A 17,279-nucleotide genomic window follows, 5' to 3' on the forward strand; every position below is an offset into this window, starting at 1 on the left:
GCTGGTGGTTGCCAAACGAAGGTACTTAATTACTGCGCATTCCATCCCATTTAATTGCTTATTAAATCCTAACCAGCCAATTAGCAGCAGCAATTACAGCTTCATTCAGTGACACAATCGCTATTTTATCGTTTGTTAATCAAATGCTTATTTAGGGCCCTGTTTTATTAACTCTTTCCACAGCAGGCACCGGCGGGGTGGGGGGAGAAGAGTGGCCTTGTCTGGGTTGGGAGATGTGGATGTCATGGGACTGTGCCATGTGTCATGTCCCCAGCACTGCTGTCCCCATGAGGGCATGTGTGTCCAGCACTGAGCCATCCTCCCCACCCTGGGGACAGCCAGCCCTCATGTGCCATGTAAGCATGGGTGTCAGTGGCACAGGATAGGGCACACTGCTGTGCCACCCTGCCATGTCACCCCTACTTGTCCAGCATCCCTGTGCCACTCTGGGGGGCAGCAGGGCAGGATGTGGCCCCTGGTCAGTGCCTCACAGCGTGCTGGAGAAGGGGGTGGTAGGCGCCCCGGAGGCGTGAGCGATGGCCCTTGTTGGTCACACTACATTTCCTTTTCATTAGTGCTAAGTGTGGACATGAGGGATCGGCAAGGGTTCAGCGGGCACAGCCACTGCGTGGCTGCTTTCCCTGATGGATGGCAGGGTGGGAGAGGGCTGCCGCACTGCTGGTGAAAGGGACAGCGGGGAGGCACAGGGCCACTGGCACGTGGCTGTGCCGGCGTGGCTGATGTCCCAGCCAGGGCACGTGGAGGTGGCCGAGCCCCATCTCCCCACAGGTGCTCAGCAAAGCGCGACTGTGGCCAACCCGGCATCTGGCGCATCCTCGGACCTGCTGCCACACTTCCAGCTGGAGCCGGAGGATGTCTACATTGTGAAGAACAAGGCAGTGAGCCTGGCCTGCCGTGCCACCCCTGCCACCCAGATCTACTTCAAGTGCAATGGCGAGTGGGTGCACCAAGGTGACCACGTTACGCAGCACAGCACCGACCGCAGCACGGGTGAGCGCCAGCGGGAGCGGCGGTGCCAGCCCCACTCCTGGGGAGCCACATGTGCCACTCTTGGCAGGGCTTGCCTGGGGCTGGGGCATCGGGGACAGCTCCCGGCATGCCAGTGTGACGTGCCACTGTCCGGTCCCAGGGCTGCCAGTGATGGAAGTGCGCATCGAGGTCACCCGTCAGCAAGTGGAGAAGATCTTTGGGCTGGAGGAGTACTGGTGCCAGTGCGTGGCCTGGAGCTCCTCCGGCACCACCAAGAGCCAGAAGGCCTTCGTGCGCATCGCCTGTGAGTGTCTGACTGTGAGGACAGAGTGCGGGGCGCTGGCCCCAACCCCCCATCTCACCCCTGTGCCTCCCCAGATCTGCGCAAGAACTTTGAGCAGGAGCCGACAGCCAGGGAGGTCTCCATTGAGCAGGGCATCGTGCTGCCATGCCGTCCTCCCGAGGGCATCCCCCCCGCCGAGGTGGGTCCCTGCAGCTGGGCAGGACAGGATGTGGCTGGGGATACCCCTCACCCAGGACAATGATGTGTGTGACCCCAGACAGGCACCCAGTGATGTCCCTGTGCCCTACAGGTGGAGTGGCTGCGCAACGAGGAGCTGGTGGACCCAGAACTGGATGCCAACGTCTACGTGACGCCAGAGCACAGCCTGGTGCTGCGTCAGGCCCGCCTGGCCGACACCGCCAACTACACCTGCGTGGCTAAAAACATCGTGGCCCGTCGCCGCAGCGCCTCTGCTGCCATCACTGTCTACGGTATGGCCCCTCCACGCCAGTCCCCACCATGCTGTCCTGGTGTCACTCTCCCTGTCCTGTCCCTCCCTGCGTCCCCTTAGCGGCAGGGCGCTGACGGGTCCCTCTCCACCCAGTGAACGGCGGCTGGTCGACGTGGACGCAGTGGTCAGGCTGCAGCACCAGCTGTGGACGGGGCTGGCAGAAGCGGAGCCGGACGTGCACCAACCCCACACCCCTCAATGGGGGTGCTTTCTGTGAGGGCCAAAACGTGCAGAAAACCGCCTGCACCACCCTCTGCCCAGGTACCCGCCCTGCTCGGGGCACCGCCACGGCCCCGTCGTGCCGATGCTGCACTCCCCACTGCGCCCATTGCAGTCCCTGTCCCCGCCAGATGTCTTGTCCTCCAATTCCCCTGTGTGTCCGTCTCTGCCGGCCCCGGGGCAGGGAAGGGGGGTGACAGCAGGGCGCTGACCCCAGGCTGTGCCTGCAGTGGATGGCGCCTGGTCGGAGTGGAGCAAATGGTCGGAGTGTGGGGCTGAATGCACCCACTGGCGCAGCCGCGAGTGCTCGGAGCCAGCGCCGCGCAACGGAGGCCGGGATTGTCATGGCCCCGAGCTGGACACCCGTAACTGCACCTCTGAGCTCTGCACCCACGGTGAGCACGGTGGGGATGGCAGGATTGTCCCCTGGGAGAGGGGACTGGGGGGTGGCCGTGTGTGCTGATGCCCTGTCCCACACAGCTGCCCCCGGCGCAGAGGACGTAGCACTGTACGTGGGGCTGGTGGCCGTGGCCGTGTGCCTGGTGCTGCTGCTGCTGGTGGGGGTGCTGGTGTACTGCCGCAAGAAGGGGGGCCTGGATGCTGATGTGGCCGATTCCTCCATCCTCACTGCCGGCTTCCAGCCAGTCAGCATCAAACCCAGCAAGGCTGGTGAGTGAGTGTTGCAGGGACAGTGCACCCACACTGGGACAGGGTGTCCCTTGGACCTGCAGGTGGCCATACCTGCCAGGGGGTCTCTGGGCAGGGGCTGTCTGCTACAGGGCATCCCTGGGTGGGGGTCTGTGCCCTGTGGGGTCCCTGGTCTTGGGCTGATTCTTTGCCTTAGGGGTCCCTGACCCAGGGATAGGAACTCTGCATCTTAAGAGTCCGTGACTGTGGGGTCAGTGCTCTATGCCACATGGGGTCAGATCTCCAGGGGCGGTGGCTGTGCGCTATGGGGTCCTCACTATGGGGCAGGGACTGTGTGCCCCATGCCCTCTCAAGCTGACTGTGCCCGTGTACCACTGCTGGGGACCCCCTGTTTCTGCCTTGCCCCAGCACCACAGTCGCTTGCTCTGTGCTGCAGACAACCCCAGCCTGCTCACCATCCAGCCAGACCTCAGCACCACCACCATGACCTACCAGGGCTCGCTCTGCCCACGCCAGGATGGCCCTGCCAAGCTCCAGCTGCCCAACGGGCACCTGCTGAGCCCGCTGGGTGCTGGACGGCACACACTGCACCACAGCTCGCCCGCCGCCGAGGGTGCTGACTTCGTGGCCCGGCTCTCCACGCAGAGCTACTTCCGCTCCCTGCCCCGCGGCACCAACAACATGGCCTATGGCACCTTCAACTTCCTGGGGGGGAGGCTCATGATCCCCAACACAGGTACAGCGGGGTGGGGATTCCAGAGCACTGCCCAGGCCAGGCAGGGTCCTCATGGGGCTCACCCCCTGCCTGCACCCCCATTCCCACCCAGGGATCAGCCTGCTCATCCCACCCGATGCCATCCCACGGGGGAAGATCTATGAGGTCTACCTGACCCTGCACAAGCAGGAGGAGGTGAGGTAGGTGCTGGGGCTGCTGGGGCACGGGGCTTTTGGAGGGGATTCTGTCCTGACTCAGCTGCCCCCATCGCTGCCCCAGGCTGCCCCTGGCTGGCTGCCAGACGCTGCTGAGCCCCATCGTCAGCTGTGGCCCCCCCGGGGTCCTCCTCACCCGCCCCGCCATCCTGGCCATGGGGCACTGCGTGGAAGCCAGTGCTGAGAACTGGAGCATCCGGCTGAAGAAGCAGTCGTGCGAGGGCACGTGGGAGGTGAGCAGGGGCGACGGGTTTCAGGGATGGAGGAGGGACAGCCACGGCTGAGGTGCGTCTCTGCCTGGGTGCCGTAGGACGTGCTGCAGCTGGGCGCTGAGCCGTGCACAGAGCTGTACTACTGCCAGCTGGAAGCGCAGGCTTGCTACGTGTTCACGGAGCAGCTGGGGCGCTTTGCCCTGGTCGGGGAGTCCCTCAGCATGGCGGCCTCCAAGCGCCTCAAGCTGGTCCTGTTTGCGCCGGCCGCCTGCCCCTCGCTGGAGTACAACATCCGTGTCTACTGCCTCAGCGACACTCAGGACGTCCTCAAGGTACCGGGGTCCCCAGCCTGCCCGTCCCGGCTTGGAGCGAGAGCTGCGCTCCTGGTGTGCAGCATCTCGTGCCTGACTGCTGCTTGTGCTGGCAGGAGGTGATCCAGCTGGAGAAGCAGCTGGGAGGGCAGCTGATCGGAGCCCCCCGGGTGCTGCACTTCAAGGACAGCTACCACAACCTGCGCCTCTCCATCCACGACATGCCCAGCTCCCTCTGGAAGAGCAAGCTCCTCGCCAGCTACCAGGTGAGGAGTCTGGCTGGTGTGTGGGGATGGGGATAGAGGTGTAGGGAGGTGTCCCTGTCACTCTGACACCCCCCAGCTCTGTCACCCCCACTGCAGGAGATCCCCTTCTACCACATCTGGAGCGGGCTGCAGCCCTTCCTGCACTGCACCTTCACCTTGGAGCGCCTGAGCACCAGCACCTGTGAGCTGGCCTGCAAGATCTGGGTCTGGCAGGTGGAGGGAGACGGGCAGAGCTTCACTGTCAACTTCAACATTGCCAAGGTGAGGGCAGGACTGGGCCACTCCTTGGGGTGGACATAGCATTGCCTCACATCCCTTTCCTTCTCTGCTCGTGCTCTCCCTTAGGACACAAGGTTTTCAGACTGGCTGATCCCCGATGAGGTGGGCACCCCGGCTCTGGTGGGCCCCAGTGCCTTCAAGATCCCCTTCCTCATCCGCCAAAAGATCATCAGCAGCCTGGACCCGCCGGGCACACGGGGAGCTGACTGGAGGACACTGGCACAAAAGCTCAACCTTGACAGGTAATGCAGACTGAGGACAGTGCTGGGGATGGGGTGGTATGTATGGATGGGAGCAGGGGTTCTGGCCTCATCCTGCACCTGTGGATGGATGCTGGAATGCTGTGGGATCCCGGGAGAGGGCTGCTGAACAAGGTGAGGCTAGCACGGGGCTGATAATGGGATGTGGAGCCATCCCTGTGCACTGACATGGTCCCTCTGTCCCCTTCCAGCCATCTCAGCTTCTTCGCCTCGAAGGCCAGCCCCACAGCCATGATCCTCAACTTGTGGGAAGCACGGCACTTCCCCAATGGCAACCTCTCCCAGCTGGCTGCCGCCGTGGCCGAGGTCGGCAAGCAGGACGGTGCCCTCTTCTCCGAGGCTGAGTGCTGAGCATGGCAGGTCCCAGGGGACCACCACCATGGGGCTAAGGGGGGCCCTGGCTGGCCCACCAGGCTCCTACTGCCCCACAGCGCACGGGGAGGGCTACCTGGCCCCTTGGGAGGGCAGGATGCACCTGCCCCATGGCAGTCAGGCCCCTCCAGCACTGTGGCAGCAGGACTCAGCCCAGCCCTGGGGGTCCCAGGGCCCCACGGTGGGGGGCTGGGGGGGCACGGGGTGTGCGTCGTGCGTGCGGTGCCGTTGTGGTGTCTGCGTGTGGGGCCAGGCGGCCCCGGGCCCCGTGCCGTGTTGTGTAAAGCCCGTTTTTTTAATTCTGTATTAAGTGCATTCAAGTATTTACACTTGGCCTTATGTACATAGCGGTGCCGCGGGCGGGGGGTCTGCCGGACGTGAATGTAAATAAATTCGATATATATTGCTACGTGGGGCTGTGCCCAGCCATGCGCTGCCCCACGCCCCCCATGATCCCCCCAGAGGCTGGAGGTGCAGACCAAAGATCTTTATTGGAATGGTGACTATTCCATGGCGCTGGCAGTGCGATCGGCCACAGCTGCCACGAGCGCGGCCCCTTTCCCTGAGCCATCCTCTGATAGCAGGAAGGTCACATTACATTTGGGTGCTAGGTCCTTCAGTGTCTTCTGGAGGTTGTTGGAGAAGCTAGGCAGGATGGAAGGGGAGAGTGAGGACTGATTCTCCCACCCTATGCACACCATGCCTCCCACTACAGACCCCTTCATAGGGCAAGGATGCCCCATGGGTGCCTGCTGTTCTGGCCCCACTCACCAGGGATGCAGCTTGTACAAGGTGCCGTCCACCCCAACAGTGACAGACAGCTGGTCCATGCCTCGGTTCTCCCGCATCTTCTCCACCACAGCAGCCAAGCCAGCAGCGCAGAGCTGGGCGGCGCGCAGGGACACGGTCTGGCACACCTCCCGCATCAGCACACTGTCCTCGAAGCTGGCATCGATCTCCAGTTCGTTCAGGATGGACCGTATCTGCCGCAGGGCCAGCCCATTGCTGCTCCAGACCAGTGCCATTGTTAGAAACATAGTCCCCATCCCCATCACTGTCCCCCATCACCCTGTCTGTGCCACATCGTGTAGCTTGGCTCCCCTCCTGGTGTTCTGATACCCCCACCCAGGGTTCTGGGAACCCATGGGAACCCAACACTCACAGCTCGATGGTAGAGAGGAACTTGGTCTTGAAGATGTCCTTGGTCTGGAGCTTGGGGCAGGGTTTGCCTTGGAACAGGAGATCTTTCTCTGTCATTGCCAGCAGGATCTGACGCACGATCTCGCCCAGGTACATGCCGCTGATCAGCTTCTCAAACCTATCCAAGGCACAGCCTCAGCTAGGCACAGCCACCCGCTCCCAGCCCCCTGTGCCCCAGGGCCCTCACCCACCTCTGCTTGCCCGGGTTGATGGTGGTTTCATCCACCACCTTGTCGAAGTGGGTGAAGAGATGGTCTAGGCAGCCGTTGTCCCCAAAGGCCCCCCACTCCATGTTGATGCACATGCGGCCCTCATTCCCCTCCACAGTGCCCACGTTCTTCATCTCCTCCATGTAACAGGCATTGGTCCCCGTCCCTGCAGGCCCCATGCTGGTGTCACCCCCATAGCAGGTCTGGTAGAGGCATGTAGCCATGCCATGGGGGGTAGAGGGGTGGTGAGGAGACAGGGGACCTCCTGGATGCAGAGGTGTTCCTCACCCACTATGAGGCCGATTTCACATTTGGGGTCATCATAACCACAGGCCATCATGGTTCCCACCGTGTCGTTGACCAGAGCCACCACCTGCATCCCTAAGTGCTGCCAAACAGGAGATGGGGACACGTGGTCTAGTGGCGCGCAGACAGCTCCTGGGGCTGACACTGCCTGGATGCAGGTCCCCCTACCCTGGGGACAGGGACAGGCCACCAGACATTCCCTACCCGTTTGCGTTTGGCAGCGTCCCGCAGCAGCTGGACAACGTCCTGTCCCACGCAGCCTGAGGCGCTGAAGCCTTTGGTCCAGGTCAGCAGCAATGCCTGCAACAATGACCAGATCAGAGGCCAGGGCAGCACACATCCTGGGGTCCTTCCCACCATCCTGGTGCTGGAGCCACCCCCTCACCTTATCCAGGCCCACTTGCTGGCAGGGGAAAGAGAAGGTGAAGCCGAGAGGCAGCATCTGTGTCACCAGGTTCTGCTTCGTCTGGAAGTCTATGATGCAGTCGATGATGTGGTCAAAGAGCTGTGGATAGTGAGCATGGTGAGCATGGCCTAGGCTGGGGCAATGATGGGGGGGCCTCTCCCAGCCCCATCATGGCCCCATGGAGACCAAGTAGGGAGGCAATGCCCTCGCCCCAGCCACTGGTCACAGCTCCTCAGCCTCACCCCCTCGCCACTGCCCTGCGTGATGTTAACTGGGATGACGTAGATCTCGCTGGCCATGGTGATGCCCTCCCCTGTTATGCGCACCACCAGCACACGGAAATTGGTCCCACCCAGGTCCAGTGCCAGGAAATCGCCTTTCTCTGCGGGGAACCAGCACAGTGCATTAGCAGGGCCACAGCCTCCTCAGCATCCCGTTGCCAGTGTCCCTGTCCCTTACCAGTGCCATCAGGTGTGTGATTAACGTAGGTGGGCAGCATGCGGACAGAGGCACTGGAATTGGTCTCCTTACCCAGGCCCCGATCCATCTCCTCCCTCATCAGTGCCTGCACTTTCACCAGATCATCGCGGGTGAGCCGCAGCGGGGCCAGCACCTCGTCCACCAGACGGCGTTGGGCTGCCAGGCGCAAAGCCACTGCTGTCACCATGGCCGCCCCCCGCCCAGAGCCATCTCTCGAGGGCAGGATGGTGGCCATGCACTCAGGGGACAGTAGCCTTGACACACTCAGCAGGACCTCCTCAAACCTGCCCAGGATGAAGAGAATAGCATGGGCTGAGTGTGAGGCATCCCACTGGGGTAGCACCCCAGTGGGAGCCCTGTGTTCCTCCTCACCTGGGGTAGCCTGCGTACAATTCTCCTTCCACCCCAACACTGACCATCAGCGACTCCAAATCCCGGGTCTGGCACATGTAGCTGAGGATGGCAGCCAGCCCAGTGGCGTGGAGTGTGACAGCACGTGCCACCACTACCCGGCAGATCTGCTGCACCCGGCCGCAATCCCGCTCGCTTGGCTGCAGCCCCAGAACCTCCAGAATCCTCCTAACTTCAGTTATGCCATCCTCGTTGCTAGAAGGCAGATCACAGCCTTGCAGCAACCTGCAGGTTCACCAGCCCACAGCCAGGAACACCCATCCATCACCCCCCATCTTCCCACCCACAGCAGCTCCTGGTCCTCAGACACTCACTTGGCAATGTCCAGAACATGCTGCATTGTGAACACTCCTTTCTCCTTCAGGACAGCAGCATTGGTCCCAGTGAAGACAGCTTTCTCAGCAGTCAGGGCAACCAGCGTGTGCCTGACAAGCTCCCCCAGGTACAGGGTGCCCACCAACTTCTCAAACCTGCATGGGTTTCAACACACATGGGAGTCAGTCATGCCTCCCTAGCAGCACTCCTTGGCCCTTTAAGAGCACCCAGGAGCACTGCAGAGGAATGTGTGCTCCTGATGGTAGGCCTGACATGCACAGGGATAGATGGAGAGCCTGTCCTTTCTGGGGGAGAAAGAGCACCTCTTCTCCCCAGGGTTGGAAGATTCCGCATCCACGGATTCATCGTAGGGTGTCAAGATGTCATTCAGGGTGCCATCATCCCCAAAGCAGCCCCACTCAGTGTTGACACACATCCGCCCGCTGGTCTCTTCTGTTGTTTCCACCAGGTACGCCTCGGCCATGAAGCAACAGTTGGAGCCCTTGTCTGCAGGAGTGATGGGGCTGAGCACCAGCACGGCCCCCCCAGCACCCACTGCCTGTCTCACCTACAGGTGAGACAGGTGCCCAAGTCTCACCTGCAACCATGGCGACCTCACAGGCTCTCCCCTCCATGCTGCAGGTCATCATGGTGCCCACAGTGTCATTCATCAGGGCAACAACTTCCACCTGGTAGGGCAGGCTAGGAGCAGATTGAGAGGGTTTCCTGCCCTTCCATGAGGACAGCCAATTGCCTGACCCATTGCCCTCCCCCTCCTGCTTAACCGGCTTAGTGTGCTTATTGATGGCTGACTGCAGCAGCTGCACCACGTCCTTCCCCACCACGCCACTGCAGCTGAAGCCCTTGGACCAGGAGAGGAGTTCTGCCTGTGGAGAACATGGGGCAGAGTCATTCACCTCTGGCACCAGGATGGTTCCTCTCCCCACTGCTGCTGTGCTGGGATATAGCCCAGGACAGGGCTCTCCCCCTCACCTTGTCCAGCTGCGTCTGCTGGCAGGTGAAGGGGAACACAAAGCCCAAGGGGAGGTGTTGCTCAGAGATGTTGGTGTCAGAGCTGATGGTCTCGGCCAGGAACTGGGTCAGGCATTGTGCAATGAAGTCAAAGAGCTGCAAAGTCATGACTGGGGGTAAGGGCTGCTTGCCTTGCTCAGTACCCAGGCTGTGAAAGGCAGCCTTGAGCTCCAGCACCAGCCCAGAGCCCTGCTGACCCTCCATGATGCTGGGCAGCCCAGCACCAGCCACCCTTTGCCTTGGCCTCCTCATACCGCTTCCCCCTCGCCCTGCATGATGTCCTCTGGCAGGTCATAGATCTTGTACATCATCTGGGGGCTCATGTTGCCATCTCCATAGAGGGTCACCAACAGGGTCCGAACCTGGTTCTGGCACAGCTCCACCACCAGAAAGTTGCCCTTCTCTATGGGGAAACAGAGGCAGTGTCAGGCAGAGACCTTTCCCTGTGGCAGATCTCCCATAATCTGCTCCTTGCCCTGTCCCAGGGACAGTCACTCACCCATGGGGGAAGCTTCTGAGAGCCTGAGACTCTCAGAGGGGCCAAGGGAACAAGCTTCTGGCTGCTGCCCCCGCACTGGGGAGTGGCAGAGGAGAAGCTTATGGACCCCATAACTGATCCAAGAGTGGTTTACCCCTCCCCAGCACCCGCAGGGTCAACTCCAGTGAGGTGTGCAGGGCTGCCAGTAGCAGAACAGTTCATCCTCAGGCTGGGCTGCCTTACCAGTGCCGTTGGGAGTGGAGCAGATGTAGGTGGGCAGCATCTGCACTTTGGCCTCGGCATGTGTCTGGCGGCTCAGCCCCTTGCACATGTCCTGCATCATGTGGCCCTTCATAACATGCAGCCTCTCCAGTGGGATGGAGAATGATCGCAGGGCTCGTTGTATCTGGGGATGGTGCATTAGGGCAGAAGTGCAGAGGCTAAGGGAAGGGGACTTATGACTGGAGCAGGGATGAGGGGACTTATGACTGGAGCAGGGATGGGCCTTACCGGTGTGCTGTGGGAGCTATCACGGCGCTGGTTCAGATTGCTCGCTGACATCCTGCATGGAGGGAGGTGGCATGTCAACACCCACTGAGCTCTGGCCTGCAGCACAGGACAAATGCCTGCCCTTGCCCAGGCACACAGCGAGGCTGGGGGGCGTGTACTCAGCTCTGCTCTCACCTGCTGTCTATGTCCATGCCCAATGAGGGGTCCATATTTTCGGCCCTGTGCAGTATCTTCACACTACCTCTGCGGTCTTGGAGGAGGACGCTCTGCCCCACAACGGTCATAGGCCCGAGCGTGGGGGCGGTGGAAGAAGAGGGTCCCCACGACCTGCAAGAGGCCAGAGGCTGACGTCTCTCCCCTGCAACAGCCTGAGGGATCCGGGAACCTGCGCGGCCCCATCCCCGGCCCCAGAGCGGTCTCCGCAGGGCAGGAGCCGCTCACCGAACGACGTACCGGCTGTCCTGCCCCTGCGCGCCCAGTCTTTGGTCTGCTCTGTTCGCCCCGCCGGACCGACCGCTTTGGGATCTGAGCTGGGTGCCGCGACTGCTCATAGGGTAGAGGCAGGGGCCGGTGTTTGGGGCCGGTGTGGGGCCGGGGCCGGTGGTGGTAAGGGCCGGTGTAAGGGCCGGTGTAGGGGCCGCGGCCGGTGGTCGGGGCCGCTGTAGGGGCCGCGGCCGCTGTAGGGGCCGCTGTAAGGGCCGGTGGTCGGGGCCGGTGGTCGGGGCCGGTAGTGGCCGCGGCCGGTGTAGCGGCCGGTGTAAGGGCCGGCGGTGGCCGTTAAGGGGCCGGGGCCGGTGCCGGCGCGGGCGGGGCCGTTGCCGCCGCTGTCCCCCTGGCAACAGCCGCACCCCGGCCTGCCATTGGTCGCCCCGCCGCGAGCCGGCCCCGCCGCGGCCAATGGGCAGCGCCGCCGCGGGCCCCACCCGCGGGAGGGGCCGCGCCCCGCTCCGCGCTCCCGGGCGGGCGGCAGCGCGGTTTAAAGCCCGGGCTTTAATGAGCTGCGCACCAGCTCGTCCCGTTAATTAGGCATGGGTCACCCTCCCCCGTTCCCCGTGAGGATGCTCTCGGGGAGCAGATCCCTCCAAGGCCCGGTGCGAGGCAGGCAAAGCCCCGCTGCCCCGGGGAGCAGGTGTACGGCCGAGCCACCCAGGGACAAGGAAAGCACCAAGGACACGGGGACACCGCGGTCGTGGCTCCTCCGGTCCCTGCATCCGCTGACTGCGGCTGTCAGCTGGCAGCAAGGTGCCCTCTGTCACTCCCGGCTGGGAATGTTAGTGCTGTGCTGCTGCACAGAGCACAGACACTGCAGCCCTCTGCCCCGAGCCCCCCGCACCAACCCAGCTCCAGGAGAGGCCCTTGGCAGTGTGATTTGGGACCCACTCTCTGCTGCTTCTTCTCTCCTCCCTCCAGTGCCCTCCCATTCCCCAGAGAAAGCCAGCACAGCTCTGCCGTGGTGCTGCAGTTTCATAAAAACATACATAAATATATTTCCATTTCTGTACGAGAGAGCAAAGCTGCACAGGCACCTATAAAACACACAGTCACTTCTCCACCCAGCGCTCCCAGCACAGGTCGTATAAAACATATAAAAGAGGCGCAGGAGACAAAGGCTGCAGGTGAAGCAGGGGTACAGTGCCAAGAAGACCCTGGCTGGGGCACAGGGAGCTGCCGGGGGTCCCCGCAGCATTGCCACCCTCAGAACTTGTGCCTTCTCCGGCGGCAGCCTTTGGGCCGTGTCTGGCTGCCTGCATGGAGAGCCATGCGTGCCTCCGAGTCCACCACACCATCCATGGCTTCCAAGGAGATGCCGGGTTTCGCAGGGGAGACATGAGAAGGAAGGTGCTGAAGGGAGATGGGGCTGTCTGCTGACAGCTCCCCATCAGTGGCTGAGAGTGTGGGAGAGGACTGCTGGTCTCCTAATCCAGTGAGGGGAGTCCCCGCATCAGCACCTGCAACAAAAGCACACGTCAGCCCTGCTGTGTGAGCCACGGGTGCTGCCAAAGCACCTCTCCCCCTCTCTTTTCCCCCTGTCCTTGGATCCATGGAGGGAAGCACTCGTGCACAGACAGGGACAGCAGAAGCTTCCCACATCCCCCAGGAAGCTGGACATGTCTTGGTGCAATGGTTCAGAGTACACCCCTATTCCTGCAAGGGCTCTGGTGTGGGTCCAGTGGGCACACATCCAGTGGGCACTGGCAGGAATGTGTGCAGCCAGCTGGGGAATGCTGACAGCCAGCTAAGCCCACAGCCCCTGCTCTGCTCAGAAAGAACAGACCATTCCTAGGGGAATTTACTCTCCCAGAAAAGCCCAGGCCAAGCCAGGACCAAAAAGGGAGAGGTGGGAAAAGCAGCCCCGACCCAGCCAGGCTGGCATAGAAAGTTTTCCACCTTCAGACTTGCTCTCCGAGAGCTCCAGCATCCTGAGGAGTCCTCTCTCCTGCCTTCCAGTGTCCTGCCAAAAAGAGGAGAACCACCATCACAGCACTGCCACAAGGGAACCCCTTAGCCAGCATGGCCTCGTGGGCACTTGTTCCCCCAGCCCTCAGGGTCAGGCTGGGCACAAGAGGGACTGCTGCTTATCCAGGGCTTCCAGCCACCCGTGGGAAGGGCATTGCTCTGTGCCCAGCCCAACCAGTGCTCAAGCAGAGGCAGCAGAGAGCAGCTAATCAAGCAGAACCTGGTAAAGAGGGAGGCCAGGGTACAGAATGCCATCCCCAAGCCCAGCCAGCAAGCACAGAGCTGTGATAAATGAGGGCATCAGGGGCTCTGACACAGCTGGAACACATCCCCCAGCACTGCATGTCCAAGGGCAGACTCGTCCCACTCTGTCCAAGGGTATTGGTGCTTGGTACTGGAGGGAAGGGCTTTCCTTCAGGGCACAGCCAGAGAAGGAACACTCCTTGTGCCCTCTCTCTGCCCCTAGGAAGATGCAGCCATGCTGGTCACACATGCTAGGGGAAGATCACTTGGTCTGGCTGCTTGGTCTGGCCCAGCAAAGTCCCCTATCTTGGCTGCTCCCTGACTCCAGAACTGCTCTGGAAGGCACTGGCACCCCAGCTGTGGCATTGGAGCTGCAAATCACCCCAAAACAGGCCGTTGCAGGAAACTGCAAGCCCAACTGTGCAATTAGGAAGCTTTGCAATGGCACAGCCAACGTCCAGGCTTCCCTAGTGAGCTGCCACCCCAGCAAAAGACAGGGCCAGAGGTAACAGAGCCTTGCTGAGCCTTCCCAAAGAGTCCCCTGGCTTCAGCATCTTTCCTCCATACCCTGTGCCTGCTTGCAGGACCCACACACCAGCCAGCTGTGGGGCACAGAGACAGAATCAAACAGCCCCCAGAGCTGGTCACATGCAGGAGCAGCCATGCCCTGCAGTACTCTGAACCACACAGTGCTTGGCTGTATCCCAGCCAAAATCATCAACCAGAAATCTCATCATTTGCATCTGAATCCCCAAAGGGCTGAGGTCTGTGATGGATTTAAGGGATTATACAAAACTAAGACATCATGTTGCATCTTCATGCCGTGAATCACATTTCTGAGCACAGGCAAAGCTGCAGCACGAGGGTTTTGCCTGCAGGAGCCAGCAGGAAGGCCTGGAAGGACCCTCTGTGCTCCCCTGGGACTGCCACAAGCAGGAAGAAGCACAGTGGGGGCTAACACCTGGCAAGTGACTGTGAGCCAGCTGCCACCCACGCTCCTGCCTCCCACCTCCTCTAGCAAGGCACATTCCCCACCCCCAGCACACCTCCAGCACACTCACTCCCCCACACTTCTCCTGGGACGCTGCTGTTCGCTCCCAGCACTGAGCCATTTCCCCTGCTCTGGCTCTAAAGCCTTCCCCGTGGGAATGGGCTTGTGGATATCCAGACAGGGTTGTCATGCTGACGCTGGCCTCCGCTCCATGGACATTCAGCCCAGAAGGCTGCAGGACTGAGGCGTGCTGGCTGGCAGCAGGACAGCCCTGGCTGCCTGCCCACTGGAGAGGCTGCTGGCAGCTCTGCTGGATTAGCTCACCCCTGGGACCGGTCCGTGCTCTCGCAGACCGTCGTGGGAAGGAGGGCAATGAGTTCTGTGCCCACAGCGGCCCACAGGGACAGGCAATCCTACATCAGGTCAGCTCATCCCTGCCAGCCAGGGAACCAGCTCCTGCTGCCAACCCAGCCCCACACCCAGCACAAAGCAAAGGGGATGGTGTGCAGGGTCTCCCCTCACCTTGGCTCTTCGCAGCCTCCTGGTTCCCTGAGCTTGCCTAGCAGCCTGAAGGCAGCTGTCCACGTGCCTCTGATACTGCAGCAGTGGCACCAGTGACTTACAGAGGTAGCACTTCTCACACCTGCCAGGCAGCAAAGGACAGAGCACTGCATTAGGATTCACCCTGCACCGGGCTCCCAGACACCAGCGGTGACTCTCCCCCTCCAGGCCATGCCGTGGAGGAGACGAGTCACCAAATCCAGTGTCACCAAATCCAGTGTCACCAAATCCAGTGTCACCCAGTGGGGTCAGGCTGGCACCAATCGCAAAGACTAAGTGATTATCAGTTTTCCCTGCCTGTTCCTCTGTATCCTGCTGCTGCAGCAGCGGGACAGTAATCAAATCTGCTCATCTAACTATCTCAAACACCACTGATTTTTCCCCAGACATAAAGCACCCTGTCAAAATCTACAGAAATGAAGCACAAGGGCTTTGCAAAGGGGAGTTAAATTCTGCCTGAAAAGCAAACCAAGTGTGTTAAATCAGAGAGACATTTTACCAGGGCTGGATGAACTTGTCTGACTAGTAAATCAAGCCTTTCTCTGCACTGTCTCCATTTTACATCATGCCATGCAGGGAGAGGAATTGCAGAGCACATGCTCCTGCTGGGGGGTTGGCTCAGCTTGTTTCTCAAACCCCCTCGTTTGGGTGGAAGATGCTCAGGCTCACGCAGGACAACTGAGTGTTCTTGGGAAGAAGATTATTCTGGGTGAAAGGAGATGAAGGTCAGGCATAGATTTACACAGCTACATTCACTTCCACACCAGCTCTCAGCGGGGACTGAACCCTGCAGAAGAGGACATTGGCTGTTCAGGAGGGAAGCTGCATTCAGGAATGGACTATCTCCAAGAAGAGACAAAGCCCCCAGGGACCAGCCCCAGCAACATTGTGTTCAGTTTGATAGTGGTACTCTCTGAGTGAAACACCCCAGGCTCCAAAATGCATATGGAGAGCCCCCATCGAGCAAAACTCTGCAGCACTTTTTCCTGTATTTTCTTTCCAGTCAGTGCTGATTACCCAGATAATGTGTCTAAACAGAAGCTGTCCTCTCTATAATTAGCCTAATTCCATTAGTGATGTTGCCATCCACTGTTTGTAACAGCAAAATTGCTTCCATAGCAGGGATTTTACTGTCAGATCCTCTCTTATGATGCTTTGTGTGGGTGGCAGGAGGAGGGGCTGCATGGAGAGAGATTAAACAAAGCCACTGCTATTCTGAAAGTCTAATTTAATTAAGAATATCACTACAGGTGCCATGTTGACAGCCTCAGTGTCCTGGCCTCTTCTTTTCCCAGGGTTACCAAGCTCAAACCTCCCATCAGAAACTGGCTGAGTTAGCACCATTTTAGCTACAGCTCCCCCCAAGCAGCCAAGTGCCCCTGACCCATCATGGATAGGGCTGAAAGGAAATCAGTGCAAAAATAAACAATCTGAGAACAGCAAATTCCTCTTGCTTCAGTTTAAATATAGTCAGCACTGCAACAGGAGGCACTGAGGAAAAGCAATTTTTTAGGGAAACTGTTATAAGGCCAACGGCCAGCATATGTACAGGAATAAAGACATCCATAGTCAAGCTGGTACAGAAGCACAGAAATAATCGTGGAGGAGCAGGCATACCTACTTACTTATCAATGTCTGAGGATGGTGGGCTGCTTTTACCAGTGGCAGCTTTATTTCTTGCCTCTCTCTGACGCCGGGTGAGCACTGGAGGAAAAGCAGAAAGGGTTAACAAAAAGGGTTACTGCCATCCACCCCAAACCATCCCTACATCATGCTCAAATGCACCAAGTTTCCATCACTTCCACTCAAAGCTACAGCAGAAGTGATGGTAGAGGTGGAGAAGCAGTGGACTGGGACAAGCAGGGTTTTCTTTCCTGCAGAAAAGGTTGCTGAACAACCTTTTTTTCTGTCCTTTTTTCCTGGGGGGATACTGAAAAATTTACCTTTCCCACACTGGGGAGTCAGCTGACCTCTTCACACCTAATTTGCCAGAAACAGCTGGATTGACAGTCTGTAGTTTACAGGAATTTTAGAGCTGATGACAGCAGTGTGATAGCCTGAGAGCAGCGTTACCCAGCTGCTCTGGCAGCACAGCCCAGCTCCCTGCCAAACCAGGCTCCAGTGCCTGCTGCAGGGAGGGACAGTGCCAGCTGTGGGCTCAGGGGAATGCAGAGATGAGGCAAGGGCTGTGCAGAGGCACCAGACCTTTGACAGAGAGCCTGGTTGGGAAGGGACACAGCTCACACTGGAACAGGAATTTACAACAATTAGCCCACACTCATCACTTTCCCACTGCCCCTGTGAACCGTGCTATTGTCCACAGACAGCCCTGGCAGTCCCCTGGAAGAAGATCTCTAGCAGGAGCAGCGCTGCTCTCCAGAAGCTCCAACACATGGCTA

At 60.0% G+C, this 17,279-nt stretch overlaps 3 protein-coding genes across 11 annotated transcripts in view; 1 reads left to right on the forward strand and 2 right to left on the reverse strand.

The window, feature by feature from the left end:
• The first annotated feature begins 644 nt into the window (after window positions 1–644).
• On the forward strand, window positions 645–5,538 carry UNC5A (unc-5 netrin receptor A). Its single transcript, XM_041482221.1, has 15 exons — window positions 645–1,011; window positions 1,151–1,294; window positions 1,369–1,472; window positions 1,584–1,764; window positions 1,878–2,045; window positions 2,234–2,398; window positions 2,484–2,672; window positions 3,088–3,387; window positions 3,479–3,566; window positions 3,646–3,814; window positions 3,892–4,125; window positions 4,221–4,370; window positions 4,467–4,631; window positions 4,716–4,891; window positions 5,101–5,538. The coding sequence occupies exons 1-15, from the start codon at window positions 645–647 to the stop codon at window positions 5,258–5,260; spliced, it is 2,760 nt and encodes a 919-aa protein (XP_041338155.1). The 3' UTR covers window positions 5,261–5,538.
• Window positions 5,539–5,772: 234 nt separating this feature from the next.
• On the reverse strand, window positions 5,773–11,145 carry HK3 (hexokinase 3). The gene is made up of 19 exons (XM_041482096.1): window positions 11,082–11,145; window positions 10,803–10,955; window positions 10,629–10,680; window positions 10,362–10,524; window positions 9,895–10,043; window positions 9,602–9,736; window positions 9,207–9,495; window positions 8,932–9,115; window positions 8,608–8,763; window positions 8,255–8,488; window positions 7,862–8,166; window positions 7,645–7,784; window positions 7,382–7,501; window positions 7,201–7,296; window positions 6,979–7,078; window positions 6,673–6,856; window positions 6,444–6,599; window positions 6,053–6,286; window positions 5,773–5,926 (listed from the first exon to the last, which is right to left on the reverse strand). The coding sequence occupies exons 2-19, from the start codon at window positions 10,910–10,912 to the stop codon at window positions 5,785–5,787; spliced, it is 2,949 nt and encodes a 982-aa protein (XP_041338030.1). The 5' UTR covers window positions 10,913–10,955; window positions 11,082–11,145; the 3' UTR covers window positions 5,773–5,784.
• A 940-nt stretch (window positions 11,146–12,085) lies between these two features.
• Window positions 12,086–17,279, reverse strand: part of UIMC1 (ubiquitin interaction motif containing 1) — a 39,799-nt gene continuing 34,605 nt past the window's right edge. For 7 of the 9 annotated variants that reach the window (XM_041481988.1, XM_041481985.1, XM_041481986.1 and 4 more), the window contains 4 exons: window positions 16,506–16,584; window positions 14,842–14,962; window positions 13,017–13,080; window positions 12,086–12,577 (listed from right to left, as the gene is read on the reverse strand). In XM_041481988.1, the coding sequence (XP_041337922.1) occupies window positions 12,324–12,577; window positions 13,017–13,080; window positions 14,842–14,962; window positions 16,506–16,584 (518 nt within the window). In that variant the 3' untranslated portion in view covers window positions 12,086–12,323. Of the gene's footprint in view, window positions 12,578–13,016; window positions 13,081–14,841; window positions 14,963–16,497; window positions 16,585–17,279 lie in introns of those variants that run through there. The other 2 variants (XM_041481992.1, XM_041481994.1) reach the window with 2 other exon arrangements.

The sequence above is a fragment of the Pyrgilauda ruficollis genome, unplaced genomic scaffold (genome assembly GCF_017590135.1).
Source record: "Pyrgilauda ruficollis isolate IOZ18807 unplaced genomic scaffold, ASM1759013v1 scaffold57, whole genome shotgun sequence".
In the NCBI taxonomy this organism is placed as follows: domain Eukaryota; kingdom Metazoa; phylum Chordata; class Aves; order Passeriformes; family Passeridae; genus Pyrgilauda; species Pyrgilauda ruficollis.